This window comes from Apteryx rowi, unplaced genomic scaffold (genome assembly GCF_003343035.1).
Source record: "Apteryx rowi isolate R43461 unplaced genomic scaffold, aptRow1 scaffold_6, whole genome shotgun sequence".
NCBI classification, from domain to species: Eukaryota; Metazoa; Chordata; class Aves; order Apterygiformes; family Apterygidae; genus Apteryx; species Apteryx rowi.
This window is the reverse complement of record NW_020450871.1, coordinates 1,841,657-1,857,926: the sequence shown is the minus strand read 5'-3', so window position 1 is coordinate 1,857,926 and position 16,270 is coordinate 1,841,657. Positions and strand designations below refer to the sequence as shown.

Here is a 16,270-nt window from a genome sequence, read left to right as displayed (position 1 = left end):
TATAGTTTCTTTCTCCATATGTGTCAAGAAAGAAAAATGTAGGCTCTGCAGAGCAGTATGGCTAAGTTTGAATTTCCTGAAAAGTGGAATACTGAAAAACAGTACTGAATTTGCACCATGATAATGAAGTCGCTAGCCTTTTAGAGAGTGAAGTGGTCATAGTTCTTGGTGTCAAGGTAGGCAGCAATATTCAGTACTAACCGAAGCATAGAGGGCTGTGCTTTAAATAATAACAGTAAGAAAAAAATAGAAATGTGTTACTATGAGAATGCATCTGAAATTTTTCTTTGCAGTGGTGTTTCAGTGACAAGCAACATGTTGCTTGCTGTAATAAAAAGGGTGAGGCTCAGAAGTGAGATGTTTCTTGGTTTAGAAATATTGGAAACAGAAGTAGACCAACATCCTCATGCTCTCCAGGACAAAAACACACCTCTCCCCTGCCACACACCAAAATCCTATATGACAATATATATCACAATTTACAAGATGTAATCTAAAAGAGCTTTGAAGTTGGTCTTTACTAAAGAGTCTTCATCAGTGCAGAAGTACAAATTACTCTAAAACTCTAAGGATTTGGGGTAGTATGTGTGTGTGTATATATATATATATATATATATATATATAAAATCATGTTGTTTTAAGTTCATGGCCAACGGTTTCAAAAATATGGTGCTAAAGTGAAACTGTAGAGTGTATTTGCCAGTTTATATGAGGATACTGTGTGAACATTGTAATATTTCCACCATTAAACTTGCATATTTTAGGAGAACTTTTTAAAAACTGTTAAATTGCGCTTGTTGTAAGCTGCTATTTTATCTATGTATTTGGGAAGCTTAAATTCAGTTTTTGTGCAGGGCAGAATTTGCTGGTATCTGGTATAATGAAATGTCTTCTGCTTTCTTAAAAGAAAGGGAAAAACTAAAATGAGGTAGGGGAGGGAGGTGCTGTGGGAATGCACTAAATGCACCCTAAAGGCTGTTGTAGTTATTGTCAAGGTCAATAGAGAGAGTCAGAGAGAAGGTCCTTCCCAAAAGGTGTGGCCTTTAGATGAAAAGAGGAACAGTTAATTATACAAGCCAAAGTACAGAATTCAGTATTATATCACCCCAAAGGAGGATTCTTTTACAGTTAGATTTAATGTGCTCAGTGCACAAATACATGTAATGTGAAGCCTGCACAACTGCTTTGATTTCTAGTTCTGGAGGGTTTTTTTTCTTTTTTTAATGTATATTTTGGTGTTTAATTTCCAGCTGCATGTGACAGAGGCTGTAAATTTTTGTGGGTTTTTTTGGTAGTTTTGCTAGTGCTTTCAGTTACTGGTACCCCTGCAGTTTTCACTGGAAAAAAAAAATCTGATAGGCAAAAAAGGGGTTAAGTGCTTTGAAATTTCAAAATGAACAGGAATTATTTTAAAACACTTGGTGACTTTTTGCTGAGCCAACACCAGTCTCCATGGAGACTAGCAGGAATTGCACACTTAATCACAGTTCTAAGAAATATCATAGATTTCAGCTGCAACAGCTGTCTGAGCACTGGAAATGATGTTTTTGCAGCTAATGCTATACATCTTAGGAGCCCTCAGGATCATAGTCCAGAGTGTTCTTAAAATACATCCCTTGTTGTCTCTGCTTCCCTTAGCAATACAAACTAGGCATGTGCTGACCTTACAGTGATACCTCTGCTCTTGCATCTGCCTGTCCGGTGTCTATTAATAATATTGTCCTTATTTTAAAACATTCCTTGAGGTGTGGATGTGGGTGATACTAATAGGTGGATGAAATAAGATCCAGCTATACGAATGTCTTTTTCACTTTCTGCATTGCACAATCTCTGTTAATCTGTCATCACGGTAGAGTGATATTTCCACTAGGATGAGCATTGGTAATGCAATATGCAGTTCTTGCACAGATGTGAAAACCTTTGAGAAGAGGTAGAGAACACTGACCTTTCCGGGACCTAGGAGACTCGAACTATTCAAACTAGTCCTTTTCTCCTTCATGAGGGAAGCTTTCAGTTTCAGTGCTGTTTTTTTATTCTGTAGGCATCCTTCATCCCCCATAAATAAATGAAAATGATCTCAGTTACAAACAGCCATGGGTATTGATTGTCCTGGGATGGACTGCTCAGGGATGGGCTGTGGCAAAATACGTGGTATGCCAAGGAGTTGTCGGTAGTAAATAAGGCAGCGCTGTCTGTCCTTACCCTTCTGGAGAATATTGAGATAGTTACTCAAAGCCAGTGTAACAGACATCTGATTATACATGCTACGGATCTCAAATCCAATAACCTAAGCAAACTAATATCTTATTCTGCAGACGCTGTTGCTTCAGGAATTGTTTTTCTGTTGTTCCAATTTTAATACTTCAGAATCTATAACTTCTGGTTTTTTTCCCCCCCTCTTTCAATTTTGTAAAATATTTTGCTTCCTCAAAATCATCATACTGGGTAAAGCTATATCACCTAATATCCAGCCTTGTACAAAGTAATGGTCAGTAATAGTTGGTTAGAGAATAGACAGCAATATAATTATTAAGCAGTTCTTCCACTTGCTCTACTCTCCCATTTTCTACTACTTAGCTCTTTAAAGTCGTTCTGAACAGAAGTCTGCATCTAGGTGCTTGWGTTCAAATAGCTACCAAGAGACTGTCCAGTGTTAAAACCTCATGCCTTGCTGGCATCCACAGCACGTAGCAGCAGTGAGTTCCACAGTCTTTTTCTTGTGTGAAAAGATGTATATGTTTTTCTGATTTGTTTTATAAAGGATTTCATCACTTCTCTGCTCTGTGTTCCTTTTATAAAGATTTGAGAAATGTTGAATAAAAGTTCCTTATTGAGCTCGCTCAGGATTTTTTTTTTTCAACAACTATATTAACTTTTCAGACTTCTTGACCATTTTTAGCTTTTCTCTTATTGAAACTGTTCTGTGATTCTGAACACCCTCATCCTTCTTTTCTTAGTTCTGCTGGGTCCATCAGTGGTGATTGGTCTTTGGATTTATAGGGTTTGCTCTATTAATGTCTTATGTTCTTAGTTAATAATTCCATGGTTTCTGGTTTATGTCTTTTGACTTGCTGCTCAACACTGAGCTCATGTTATTGGGGAGTTAGGCATAGTGACTYCAAAACCTCTTTCTTGAGAGATACCTGCCTGTTACTGTTTTGACAGTAATTTGAGTTTCCTTGTCCATGGTATTATCTATTTGCTAATGAACACGAAATCCTTCAGCAGCTTTTTGCAAGCTTCAGATCTGACTGTGAGCCATCAGCATATTTTGTCATCTACCTCAGTAATCTTTCCAAATCAGGTTGCAGCTCCTGGGCAACTCCACTGGTAGCCACTGTCCCTTGTAAAAACTGACTTTCCTTTCCCTCCCTCTTCTACAGTTGTTCAGTAAAGGAAAATACTCAAGGGCTAAGCTACTGTGTAACAGGATGACTGTGAACAGTATCTCTAAAAGAGAAGAGAGCTTCATGCTGGAGAGAAGGGTTCTCCTTGTAACTATAGCAGTGATTTGTTTTTCTGCTGTTTGGGACTGCAAATCCTAGGCAGATACCAAACAAAGTTTTAATGTTCTCTCTCAAACAGGGAATGTTTTCTGTTTTTACTACATCATGATTAAAACTTTTTAGGGAGGTTTATGATTCAAGAAAGCAAAATTGGTGATTTTGAGCATGCGGTATTTTTGCAGCCTTGTTTTAGAGTCCCTTCCCCACCCACATACTTGAAAAAAATAGTATTGTGACTTGACATAGCTGCAAGAAAAATCATTGGTATTTGGCTGAGGAGCATTTACACCACAGATACCATTCTGAGCTAGCTTAGTTCAATTATAGTGTGACAAAACTCTGTGTAGACCAATTTACGCTGCTTCTTGATAAAGGAGCCAACTCATGCATTTCCATTCTATACCTGTATCTGTTAGAGAGATGCTCTTAACACAGAAGTAGTATCTTTGAAACGGGACGTRATGCAATTTTTGGTCAAAGTCTTGGTCTGCTCTAAAGCCCTGTTTTGGAGTTAAAGAATAGACGTAGGTTAAATAGCAGGACTGAGGTTCATTGGATAAAAGATTAAAGGAGATGCAGTTGGAAGACTGAATTAGCATTTACTTTCTAAGGAGACAGGCAAACATACTTGATTTCAAAATTTAGTCCTGTTAGAGTGCATTCATTATTTATTAGGTCACAAACTGTTTGTTGAGAAACTTTTTTTAAGCCTATGCTTGTGTAAGCTTCAGTCCAATAATATGTGTTTGTGGTTAGAGGAGCTGAGTGGGCGAGCATAATACTAGGGCTCGTAGATTAAGTGGAAGATTCTTTTGTGGAACTCAGAAAGCTTCCGCTTCCCTTAGAAAACAAAAGTATACAACAATTTTCATCTGATTCAGAGGAAACATCATGAAAGCTGGTTTCCATCCTTGAAGTCACTTAAAGGAAAAAAATCTGGTGTCAGTGCATAACTGTCTCTTGAAATCTATGATAGAATGTAGAAACATTCTAATCTAATATGTAGAAACAATATATTTATGTAAAGACATGATGGTAAAAATTATCTAATTCTCACTTGAGTTAGAAAGTATTGACTGTAGTGTTAATTCTGCATGATGGCAGCAAAGCAGGGTTCTTTGGGAAAAAATCAAGACCTTCATTACACTGTCAGTATGCAAGGGGCAAGTAAAGCAGTTCCCAGTGCAGTGTGTTGTGGTGCTGGAATAGCAGTTTGGTTTTCTGCTTGTATCTAGGCTCAGAAAGGGGTAGGAAAGATCACCTGGACAGTTGCTATCCTTTTGATTTGACTTCTGTTTTAATGCTTTGCTTAGTGTGGGTTTTGAAAGAAAGATGTATTAAAGAAGATGAAGGCAAATGGAAAATAGGATAAAATGCATTATGGCTATCTTAGAGACGGATCACATCAGACTACTATCTCTTTTTTTGATAGTATTACTGTTTTACTTAGAGAAAGGAAATACAGTGGAGCTAATTTGTCTAGATTAAGTGCAGCATTTGACATTTTGCCCTCTTGGAAATTACTACTTAAGGTAGAAGTGACAGGGATTAATATAAGAACTGTGAGATATGTGAGGCTGAATAAAGGGAGACTGCTGATGAACATATTGAAAGTAGAGTGTTTGGGATGGAGAGTCTTTACTAGCAGAACCAGTCCTGGTTTACTACTATTTGCTAGTGGTCGAGGAGCAGGAATGAGATTTGTTTGTGAAATTCATGAGGGTCACAAAGTTCAGAGGTACTGCTTATATTGAGAAGGGCTAGGTAGTCCCATGATAAGAATTGCATAGCTTTATTGATGATAGTAATAGAAATGAGATGAAATTTGATAATAGAAAGCATTAACTCTATGTACTTTGACATTAATAATATCCTTGTGTTGTAAAACAGAGGGTCGTTGATTGGAAGTGGAGGAGGAGGAGGGAGAAAGAATGTACTGGTCAGTCACGGGGTATGTCTTTGAATCGCCAATGTTCCCAGTAGCCATAAAAAATATCTGCAGTTCTAGGATGTAACGTGCGAGATATTGCAAACAAATGGCAAACGGATTGTCATTTGCTCATGTGATGCACATTCCATCATGTCATTCCTATAGTTCAGAGAAGAAGGCAGCGTTTGCTTCTGCAGTTGTCTCCTGTTAGGGGCAGCTCTAGCGCTCTGAGGGCAGCATGAGCTCCTGTAAGCCATCTTGCATCCAGCTCTTCTCAGCATCAGAATTGCCTCCTGAAGAGTCCTCCGTGCACCTGGAATATCCTTAACTGTCAGAAAGCCGACCTCCTGAATATTCATCTGCATATCACCAGCATTGCATGCACCTGCCTGCCTCAGTTCCAACTACCAACTTCTATGCAGTTCCATAGCTTACTGCTGCTTTTACTAAAAATAGTGTTTTGAGGTACATCTACGTTTTTGATCAAATGAGAATAAGCAGACAAGTGTAAGCAGTTTGCATAATGTCCAGTGGAGCAGCACAGAACTTGGTGGCTGTGATTCTTGGGGATTCTGCCCAAAATTTTCTGAAAAACACAGCAAGATTTAGTAGTAAGGGTTTTCTAACAATTTCTCTGTCGTAAACCTGAATATAATTTTGTAGGATCAAGAAAAGGTGCTTTAGCCAGGAAGATTTAATCCTTTTTAGTTTTCAAAGGTTTGCTGCAAACAAGGAAACCGCTGAAGTTTGTAAGGCAAAAGAAGGGCAGGGAGAGGACTGACAAAAGGCAAAGCATCTTTTACAATGGGAAGTGCTAGGCAGCTTCGGTATGGGCATGCTGCAGACTCCTGTGTAGTATTCTGTGTGTGTCCGTGTGTGTGCAAATTGTGTGTGTGTGTGTGATATATGTATTTTTGAGTGAGGTCAAGGGGCTGGAGTTAATCTTCTGCTCATAATAAATAAGACCATGGTCCCTCTAAACTAATATCTTAAACTTTTTGGTAACTAGAATACATAGGGATAGCGGGACATTCTTCCCACTGTTCATGATAGTTGAACATCTTGCCTTTCCTGACTTGAATTTCCATGCTGTTGTAGGATGATATTCTAAGCTGTCAGAGACAAGTGTGCAACTTGAAGCCAGTCAGTTGGCTCCTGGTTTTATTTAGGTGGCTTGCAGCTTCATATTGGGTACCTGCCATGTTTTAATTGCAGGTGAATCAGCCACTTTAAATACTAAAACCCTAGATACTTATTGGGCCCGTAGGCATCTTGGTGAGTTTGGTGACTTTAGAGCACAACCCTCTAAAACACTTACCTGTTCATTGCTGTTTTTAAAAAAAAAAAAAAAAAGTAATTGATGAATAGAATGGTTTGATCTCAATTATTAGGAAAGTGCCCTCAAGTATTTCTTTAACCATGGCCATCTTTTTTGTTTGTTTGTTTTAAATGTGTTAAAAGATTTGGTGTCTGAAGCTGTATTTTGGCAACAGTAGGAAGTAACTGGGGGTTTGTGGGGGGGAAATAAGTGCCTGAAGTTCTCGATGGTTTTAGAAAGTCCAAGTATTTTGGGCAACTATGATTGAAAATGATGCTTTTGTATCCATGCATCCATCAAATGGGTCATCCAGTAACTTCTGAGTTAAGACATCAATTTCAAAAGATGTTAGGCTGCACTTAAAGTATTCATATATGTAAGGTAGGTGATGTGTACAGAAATTCATAACCTTAGAGAGAATTGTGGTTAGAATTAAGGCTCACATAACTGGAGAACTAAATTACTAAAAATTTGGTTGTCTTGTCATGCGAAAAAATACATTTAGTCTTGAAACACTTTCAATTTTTGTGGCCTGTATCTTTCATCAGTTATAGAATGTTTTTATGGCTGCTTGTCTTTGAAATGTGCACATAAATGCAAACAAAAACAATGCAAGTCCAGTTTCTTTCATGGAATTTTGCTTATTTGATATTTATTTTTATTGTACAAATCTGGACTTTTTTTTTGAGATTCAAAATTCAGGTGGTGAACCAGTCGTAGGATACTGAAGATAAAAAGTAGACGTAGTCCAGACACTTTTTTTCATTGCAGCATCTGGCTCATACCTTGAGTCAGTAGTTCTATAAAAACGGTGTCATTTTAAAGTTATGATCTGTGAGAGCCTTACAAGGACATTATTAATAGTTACGTGGGTCTTTCAGTATTTCTCTGTGCCTAATATCTATGTTGCAACGAAGAGTTACAACTGCAGCAAAGATGGGAATTGCAAGGTACAGTATCAGGTGCAGATATCAATGAAATGGTGTTCAGACATTAGTTTGGGCCATTCAGGACTACCGGGGACTGTATGTTAGTGGCTGAGCTGCACTGAAATCTGTGCTGTTGCGCCTCCGCTGCTCTTTGATACCTGAACTGGCCAGATTTAAAGCAATGGTACCTTTTCACACAGCAGTGAGGTTGTTGAACTTGGTAAAGACCCAATGGACCATACCTGTGCATACTACTGAAATATAACTCGTTAGGAGACTTTAATCATGGTACTATAATGAGTTATCAATAAAAACAAAAGGAAGAATTGCTCTGAAAGAATTAATATGGGCAGGTAACCCTCCAGAGAGCTATAAATAGTGTATCGTTAGGCCGGCTGCCCAGGCCTCTCGGTCRGATGTGATTACAGAATGCAGCAGGAAAACCGTAGGTTTATTAAAATTGGTGAGAATTTGGGGTGGGTGTAAGCGGGGGTGTGTGTGTCTCTCTCTGTTTTCTATATACTTGTGAGAGAAACAAATAGAAGAGAAATAGAATAGAGAGAAACAGAAGCAAATAGGCAGCCTCTCCAGTGAGTAATCCTCAGGAAGACTTGCCTAGGGAAACAACTTGTATGCCATGTGTCTATGTCTGTTAGTAATTGGATTATGTTATGTATTCTTCCTTCTTTTTTTTTTTTGCCAAACAGGTTATGAAAGAAGGCTCCAAACGCTGTTTTATGCTTGGCCTAAAGAACACAGTAAATATTTGATTATTCTAGTCACAGGCTGAGGGCAGTGTTGAGGTCCCCAGTAGGGCATTAATGAGTAAATGCTGTTAGAAAGTTTCTAATTTTCCCCCTTTGTAGGGGGAAGAAGTACTTTGTTCTGGCTGCGAGCAGTGCCAGAATATCGACAGTAGCGGAGCATCCAGGACAGAAGCGGCCAACGTATGGCTCTTGATGAACAGGAGAGATGGGCATGTGTGTGACATCCTGATGGTAGGGGCCACTGGTTAGTCCGGATCTGAAGCATGGGCTGTTAATGTACATATTAACTGTTCATCTTGACAAATAGAACAGATGAGGGAAAAGAGTGAGTAGTCTTCATTGTTTCTGCTCACTAGTTCCTTGCATAATCAAATATGTAATCCGATTGATGCATCGGATGGATCTGCTAAAGGATTTTGGCAATGTGTTTTCTTACTGAGGTTAGTAAGATTTTCTTGCTCAGATCAGTAAACCTTAATATCTTTTCAGCTTATGAATTATTATCTGTGATGCAGTTTTCAGGTGCCAGGAAAGGAGAAAGAAGGCAATTATATACTTGTTTTCATATCTGATATATTAGCACCAAAATGAGTGGAGAGTTGGCTGAAGTTTAGAAAAATCACTTCCTGTGGACTTAAGACTATTATATATAACTGGTTTAATGATTAACATTTCAGTAAGAATTAGGGGGTGTGAATTAGCCTAGAGTGTTGGCTTACGGTACTATGTAAAAAGATTACCAGTTTTATTCATTACAGAATTTGAATAGAATGTAGGTGACTTGCGTGGAAGAAGTGTGTGTTGATTTCAGGTTGATAACGTGCCAAGGCTGAGTCCCAGAAGTTCACAGCTGAATTAATTTTAACACAGGTAAAAATTGACCTGAATTTCATCTTGCTTTTGTTGTACTTGAAAGCAACAAGCATTCCAAGAAAGACTGAATAGTTATGTTGTTTTGCAGGTACTTATACTGAAATTTGAATTACAAATATGTCATATCTGATAAAAGGTTATCATACATCATGGTGAAGCATCCCATGTTCAACTGTGCAGCATTAGTCTGTCCATGTGGGTCCTTGCTAAACTGATCATACATGTTTCTTGCTTATTCRGATGAGACACACATACACGCTCTGTCATTTGCGGTCTCAGGATGTGGCACACTTCCCTGCTTTTTTGCATATTGTTATCATGTTCCCACTATCTCTGGTCTCTCAACATTTTCACAAGGACGTCAGTGGATATATTTGGCAAAATAAAGCACTCGGGCTTAAACAAAACGCTTTACTTGGCTCCCAGATGGAGAGGTTGAAGAAGACCTTTTGCAGCCTAAATTTAAACTTTCATCCTTGAGCTGTTGTCTTCTATTTTCTGTCACTTGCACCAGTAGATAAAGTTGTTCTCATTTATACATGATCTTCCGTGGTGCCCCTTTGTTTCTTCAGACTGGTATCCAAATTTTCATTTTACAATAAAGCTATCTTTGACTTTTTCCCTGCTTTTCTGTTGCAACTGTTTAGAATTTTTTATATGAAGGGATACAAGGAGATCTGACTTTCAATCAACAGTGTCCTGTTGTCGGCATAGAAGATATACAAGCACTGAAAAATGTTACTTTGCAGAAGAGACCTTTTCATTATTAAATTACTGTGCCTGTGATGTTCCACAAATAGGTATTCTGAATTCGTGGAAGAGGAATCTAGATTAATCAAATCTGATAAAATCGCGATATGATTCTTTTAAATTTCTCCTGGTTCTTCCCGATGACAGAAAGAAACTGTATACTTCCACAGAATTTATACTTTACTTTCTCAGTGTAATCAGTTCTGTATGTATATTAAGATGAAGCTGAATTAAAATACAGTGATAAGAGCTAATTAATCATTAGCTTTGATTTTGGGGGGGAGGGGGGGAAAAAAAAAAGTTTTAAAGTTTTCTTTTTGTTCCCTCTGCGAGGGAGTGTTAGGTAGTAGTGCTAGGAAGAGCAGGTACTGGAAGATGGGAGTAGCAGCCCTCCTGGAGGAGCCTAGTCAGAGAAAAATTCACGGCAAGGAACGTGACGCATCCTGGCAATGTCAGCAATGGCTCCTGCTGAAACACCTAGGCCTGCTTTCTAGGTCGGTAGTTTCCAAACTGTTTATTATGTGTATTTTGCATTTTCTTCTAAAGAAAGAATTCTGTTTTATTTCAAGAAGACCAGAATAAGATTAAATTAATGTGTGTTTTAAGGAAAAATAAATTAATTTGTAGTAACTTGAAAAAAAATTAGCTTCTTACGAACTTTTCCAGTTGACCTTTTTTCTAGAAGCCAGGTTATGTCTTTCGTTGGAAATTCCTGCCCTTTCATTCTGTTAGTCAGGCCTGTATGAACTGTTTTTTCTCAGTCCCTGAGGTAATTTGTCCAAAACCTGTTGCAGTCTCCTTAATGCCGCTAAACGTGTTGGTGTATCTACAGGCGCATTGTGCGCGTAAGTATGCTGAGGAGGGGATGTGTTCTCGAGTCCTTCATCAGGCCTTGGGCAATGACGGCTTTTACTGAGCCCTCTGTTAACCTTTTGATTCTTTATGCCGTAAATTCATTCTGCTCTGAATAAGTGGCTTATCCGTTGTGAGGTTCTCTCTTGTCGGTTTTGATCTTGACATCTATACTTCATCGTTCACGCGTGTAAAGCCAGAAAGTTGAGAAGAGCACGAACCCTCTCAGCACGGCGTGGGACTGCCCACTCCAACGGCGGCTGCGAAGGAGTTGTGCTCGCAAGGTGCCCCATCTAGTTAGTATTCTGCTAGCCCTGGCGTTTTCTTTTTTCAGTTGGTGGGTGAAGGGGTGGTTTGTAGCTTTTTTTTTTTTTTTTTTTAACACCTCTGTGAGCAGTAATATTTGATTTTTGTTTGGGATCAGTACTTTGGATTTTCAAAAAATTTTTTTGTTGATATCGGCGCATGGCTGGTAGCAGAATAGATACCAGAGTAAGTATTGTATAATTCATGCTAACTATGTGTAGCTTACCTGTGATTTTTCTAACATGCCGTAGTGGTTTTATCACTGATCTCCACTGCAGCTATGATTCTCCTCCGCTTTGGTGGTTTTCTGTTACGGGAGTTAAGTTCTCCAAACCCGCGTCAGAGTATCTGCTGTTCTGGACACGGTACGAGATAATACCGGCAGCCCTTTGCCTCCTCTACAAACTGATTGCAGTCCAAAGAGACAAAACCAAATGATAAACACACAAGGAAGATGAGAGCAAATAAACATTACGGAAACTTCTTTAAGTTATTTTTCTGTTTATTACCTAATAGAGGAGGCAGCAAGCAAAATATGACGTAGTCGTGGAAAAAGGGATTTTGAAAGGGGAGGGGAAAGAGGAGGATTAAATGAGGAGGGATTTACCCTTGTGCGCCCGTGGCAGCGGGCAGCGAGTGCCAGCCGTGTGCGCCCGAGGCGTGCGTGCTTTTGCTTGTTGATACGTTCAGAATCATTCCGTAGTGTTAGTCCACCTGATGTGGTAATGCTTTTCTTTTAAAATGTGTTTCCATTACAGCGGGAGTATTTTAATGAGGCTCCTTACCTGGGAATAAAAGGAATTTAGAAATGAAATAAATGGAGGAAACGCTCTTGAGGGAAGATAGTGATGTTTCTCAGCTCTCTGCAACGTGCAGATTGTATTTTGATCGCCAGGCTAAGAATTTGTTAGCGCCCATTGAAAACTTGTTTCTTTTTTTGGTCGATTATGACTTTTTTGTCTTTTTTTTGAWGTACTGAAAATCAGCAGTTTGCTATGATTAGTTTTCATTTACTCCTTCATCAGTCGGTATCATAGCAAAACATTTTCCCCTAGTTATCTGATTTCTTTCTTTTATTAGCTCTTTTGTTTAGGGTCCTGTTTTATTTATTTTTTTAAAGCATGTTCAGTGTTCCTATGTCCATTTTAAAAGAGCCTGGGAAACGAGAAAAATTGTGAGACGTCTAACTTGTGGAATAAACCACTCTGGAAAACTATGGCCCTGGATAAATACATCTTTGAGTTTTCAGTGCTGTCTTCTGTTTGAGTTTTCACTTGGATTTTAAATAGATACCTTCTAATTATTCTAATGGATTGGATAGAAACTGTTTAAGTCATAGAAAAGACAATTCAGCCTTGCATATCAAATCTTCRGATTGTGGTACAGTACTATTTCTGCATCTATTGCAATCAGTCGCTTTAATTATGCCTTTTGGTTACTTATGTCTGTCTAAAACGTATATTGTGACTTACAAACAACTCCGAGGCAGCTAATGCTTTGTTGGCTTGCTGTGCCAGAAGCAATCGAGTAACTCGCACTGTAACTGAAAAATTTTCCCTGAGGCTTTTCAGATTCTAAGGTACAGAATTTTTTTGGTGGACTGCAGAGAAGAAATAGTGCTAACTTAGAAGCCTGCTTTAAAATGTCTTCTATTTTATGAACTCACATCTTTTTTTTTTTCTTTTTCTTTTTTTTCTTTTCCTTCTCCCCGACTTCCCTTCTGTTTTGCAGCCATAGACCTTTTGTATGGGGGTATATACTGCTTTATGTGTCAAGATTACATATACGACAAAGACATGGAACAAATTGCCAAAGAAGAACAACGAAAAGCTTGGAAATTACAAGGTTTGGTTTTCCTGCCTGAATTTCTTGTTTTTGTTTTTAATCATACCTGTCCCTCCCATTCGTCAATGGCAAAAAAACAGTAAAGGGAAGAGAGCGCTCTTTACAGATAGTAGTGTATAAGCCATGGGAGAGACAGATGTATAGATATTGTTTTCCAGGGGTTAGACTGTTAGTTTAACATGTGCGCCACACTAAATTGTAGCAGAACTATTTTATTTTTAATTACAAATATAAAAATATCTAACTTTAATCCTGCAAAACTTAAATACTGTCAGACTGAGATCTGTGTTAGGTAGAGAATGTAACAATCTGCTCCTTTAGGCTAACTTGGGTAATATAGGCAAGAAATCTGTTCCCCTCACATGAAATGCCACCTTTGTGTGTGATTTTTTTTTTTAATTATTATTATTTTTTAATAGAACGTGCCAGCTTACTTACATACACACCTGTGCTTTCATGGTACACTCACAGTATCTATGTAGAAATATTTACACACAAATATATGTACACACATTTGTTTTATTATTCAGTTTGCTTTCCCTAATTTTTTCTTTTTTAGCCTTCACCCCAACAGTGGTTTCTCACTACCAGTGTACAATGACAGGTAAGAAGCGTGGGCTGGCGACGCACTTCACTAACAAGCGTCCCTTTGCTGATTATCCTGCCATTTTAGACATGAATCACAGTTAAGAATGCCAGTTTTATCATGCAAATTGTTTTTCTCTTGTTTGGATATGTTCCAATGATCAAATAATTACAATAGACTTAATTTCATATACTCTTCCCTTGATAGAGCTACACCAAAACAAACTTTTTTTTCCTTTTTTGGAAGGGAAAGGAAGTAGCATTTATCTTAACCAAACCGGGTAGTTTTTAAGCATCAGTTATAGACGCTTGTCATCTTCCATTTTCAATGGCCTTTAGGGGTACGTTTTCTTAAAGTGGGGAAGTCAGTATTTGAAGACAGAAACTTCTGTCTAGTAATGCACGACTCTTATCGAATCCATGGCATCGTGTTTCAATGTGACAGCCATAGTCAGGGCTGATATGACTTCAAACCATTCTTAACCTCATTTCCAATTTAAAAAATAGCTAACATTGTATTAAGTAGAGGTTTTTCTGATGGCATATCAAAACTATAGCTGCTTTTACTCAGTTCTGACTACAGATTGCATTCTACTTCTTGTTTATTCCCCATTTTGAGGATAGTGAGGGTCCAAGTAAGTTCCAGAACAAAAAAATATGGCATAAAATGCATTAGCACAAAGTACTTGCTTTCAAAGCAAGAAAATATGGAAAAAAATTTTTTTGACTTGCTTTTAGGCTATGCACCTCTTGAACACCTCTTCAAACCTTTCTAAAATGTGTTGTCAAATTTGTTCACTACAATAGCATTACACTTGCTCATGATGCTATAGAAGAGGCGATTCCCCCAATTTCCTTCCTTTTGAATACGTAAATTCAGAGCATTTTATTACCTTGTTCTTAAGGGCAACATAATTATTTGTGCCTTCTGGTACAGAAAGTCTGTTCCAAGATACAGCCAGTCTGTCCTCTGATGGACTTCAGACTGCTATAACACTTGTTCAAGAGTAATTAGAAACTGTTAATTTGGATTGTTCATCTTGTCTTCGTGGGCCACAAAAGTGTGTACTGAAGAGAAGAGTCACTGAGAGGAACTGACAGATTTAAAAAAAAAAAAAAAAAAACACCCAAAAACAAACCAAAAAAAACCCAGAAAACCCCTTCTCTCTGCTGGTGATCTGACTAATGAATAGCATATATTTATATTTAATGTTCTTCACATCTGCTGTTCCTGGAGAACATGCCAGTAATGACCAGTGAAGTTATAAACTGCTGTCTATTCCTCCATTTTAAATTACTGGAGTACACAGTACAGATGTTTTTCTTTAAAGTTGTAGCATAGGTGCTTTTGTTTTATGGCTTTGCAGCATGAAACCGTGTGTGTTTCTCAGCAAATTAGTCTGAGGAATAAAAAAGTAGTAGAGAATTTTACAATCCAATGTTGCATCAGTCCATCCCTGTTTTCAGTGACTCACGGTACCTGAGAGTTTATAAAGTGTAAAGGGAGGGTCCCTCCCTTCAAACTGAACGTCGAGATTTATACAGTTCACAAACTCAGTGTCTTGCTCTTGTTTTTCTACCACGGTTAAATTTGTCTAAGGAACTAATGGAACTTTATTTAAAAAAAAAAAAAAAAAAGTGAATCCAGTCTGCAAAAACTGAGATTGGTTTAAAAATTGAAGTGTAAATGTTGTACATTTTCAAATTTCTGTCCACAGTGCTTGAAAGGTGCTAATACATACTTTTAATAGATGTTCACATAACAACATGATGCCTGGAGAAGAAACTTTAAGAAAAACCCCGAATATCATGAGATTCATTTCATACTGCTATAATGTTAACTCTCTCTTCAGTGTGATGAGTTCACAAGTCCAGCAGTAGTTCAGGGTTATATGGTATAGCTCTGAACAAGTTGCAACTCTACAATTTTTCTCTGGTTTCAGATATTCTTATCTTTATTAATGAGGGAAGTGAGACTACATTGAGCATTTTGTCCTAATTAATGTTCAGATTCTTGGTGGGAGGGGAAGGATGAAGGGGGATTTGCTAAAGGAAAGCCAAGTAAGCAAGCTATATTAATGTTTACCTGCAAAATTGTGATTCTGTGAACGAGAGCCTTCATTCGCTTCTCTTTTACTTGCCCATGTGTCCCTAGTAAATTCTCTGGAAAATGAAAATCCAGGTATTTGGCCTAATGAAATTAATTCTTGGATGGGGATCTGACATGCTAACTTGAATCCCTGGCTATTTTATAGCATCATTTTGAAAATAATAGACTTTTCACTCCAATAACACTACTTTGCTTTAAATGGTAATCTGTGCATGTTTTGCAAATCTTTCTGTTTAAGGTAATTTATATAGGAGTTTTTGGCATATTCGTGGGTATTATTAAACCTATTTTTGTTATTTCACTTCAAAACGTTGAACCAACCCTAATGAATAGATCTGGGAGGTGGAAGGGGTTGTTTGTTTTTTCTCTCCAAATTTTCAATCTCAGAATCTCAATGTTCTTGTTATATAGGAGGAATTCAAAAGGGCATAGAACACTTGGGTGACTTGGGTGGGTGTGGGTGTGTGGTGTGTGTGTTTTTTCTTTTTTTTTTTTTTTA

The 16,270-nt window shown here is 37.9% G+C and overlaps 1 protein-coding gene across 4 annotated transcripts in view; it reads left to right on the top strand.

Annotated features, from left to right (window-relative positions):
• Positions 1–16,270, top strand: part of USP22 (ubiquitin specific peptidase 22) — a 112,913-nt gene that overhangs the window by 37,891 nt on the left and 58,752 nt on the right. For 3 of the 4 annotated variants that reach the window (XM_026082950.1, XM_026082948.1, XM_026082949.1), the window contains exons 3-4: positions 12,963–13,076; positions 13,636–13,680. In XM_026082950.1, the coding sequence (XP_025938735.1) occupies positions 12,963–13,076; positions 13,636–13,680 (159 nt within the window). The remainder of the gene's footprint in view (positions 1–12,962; positions 13,077–13,635; positions 13,681–16,270) is intronic. The other variant, XM_026082951.1, reaches the window with a different exon arrangement.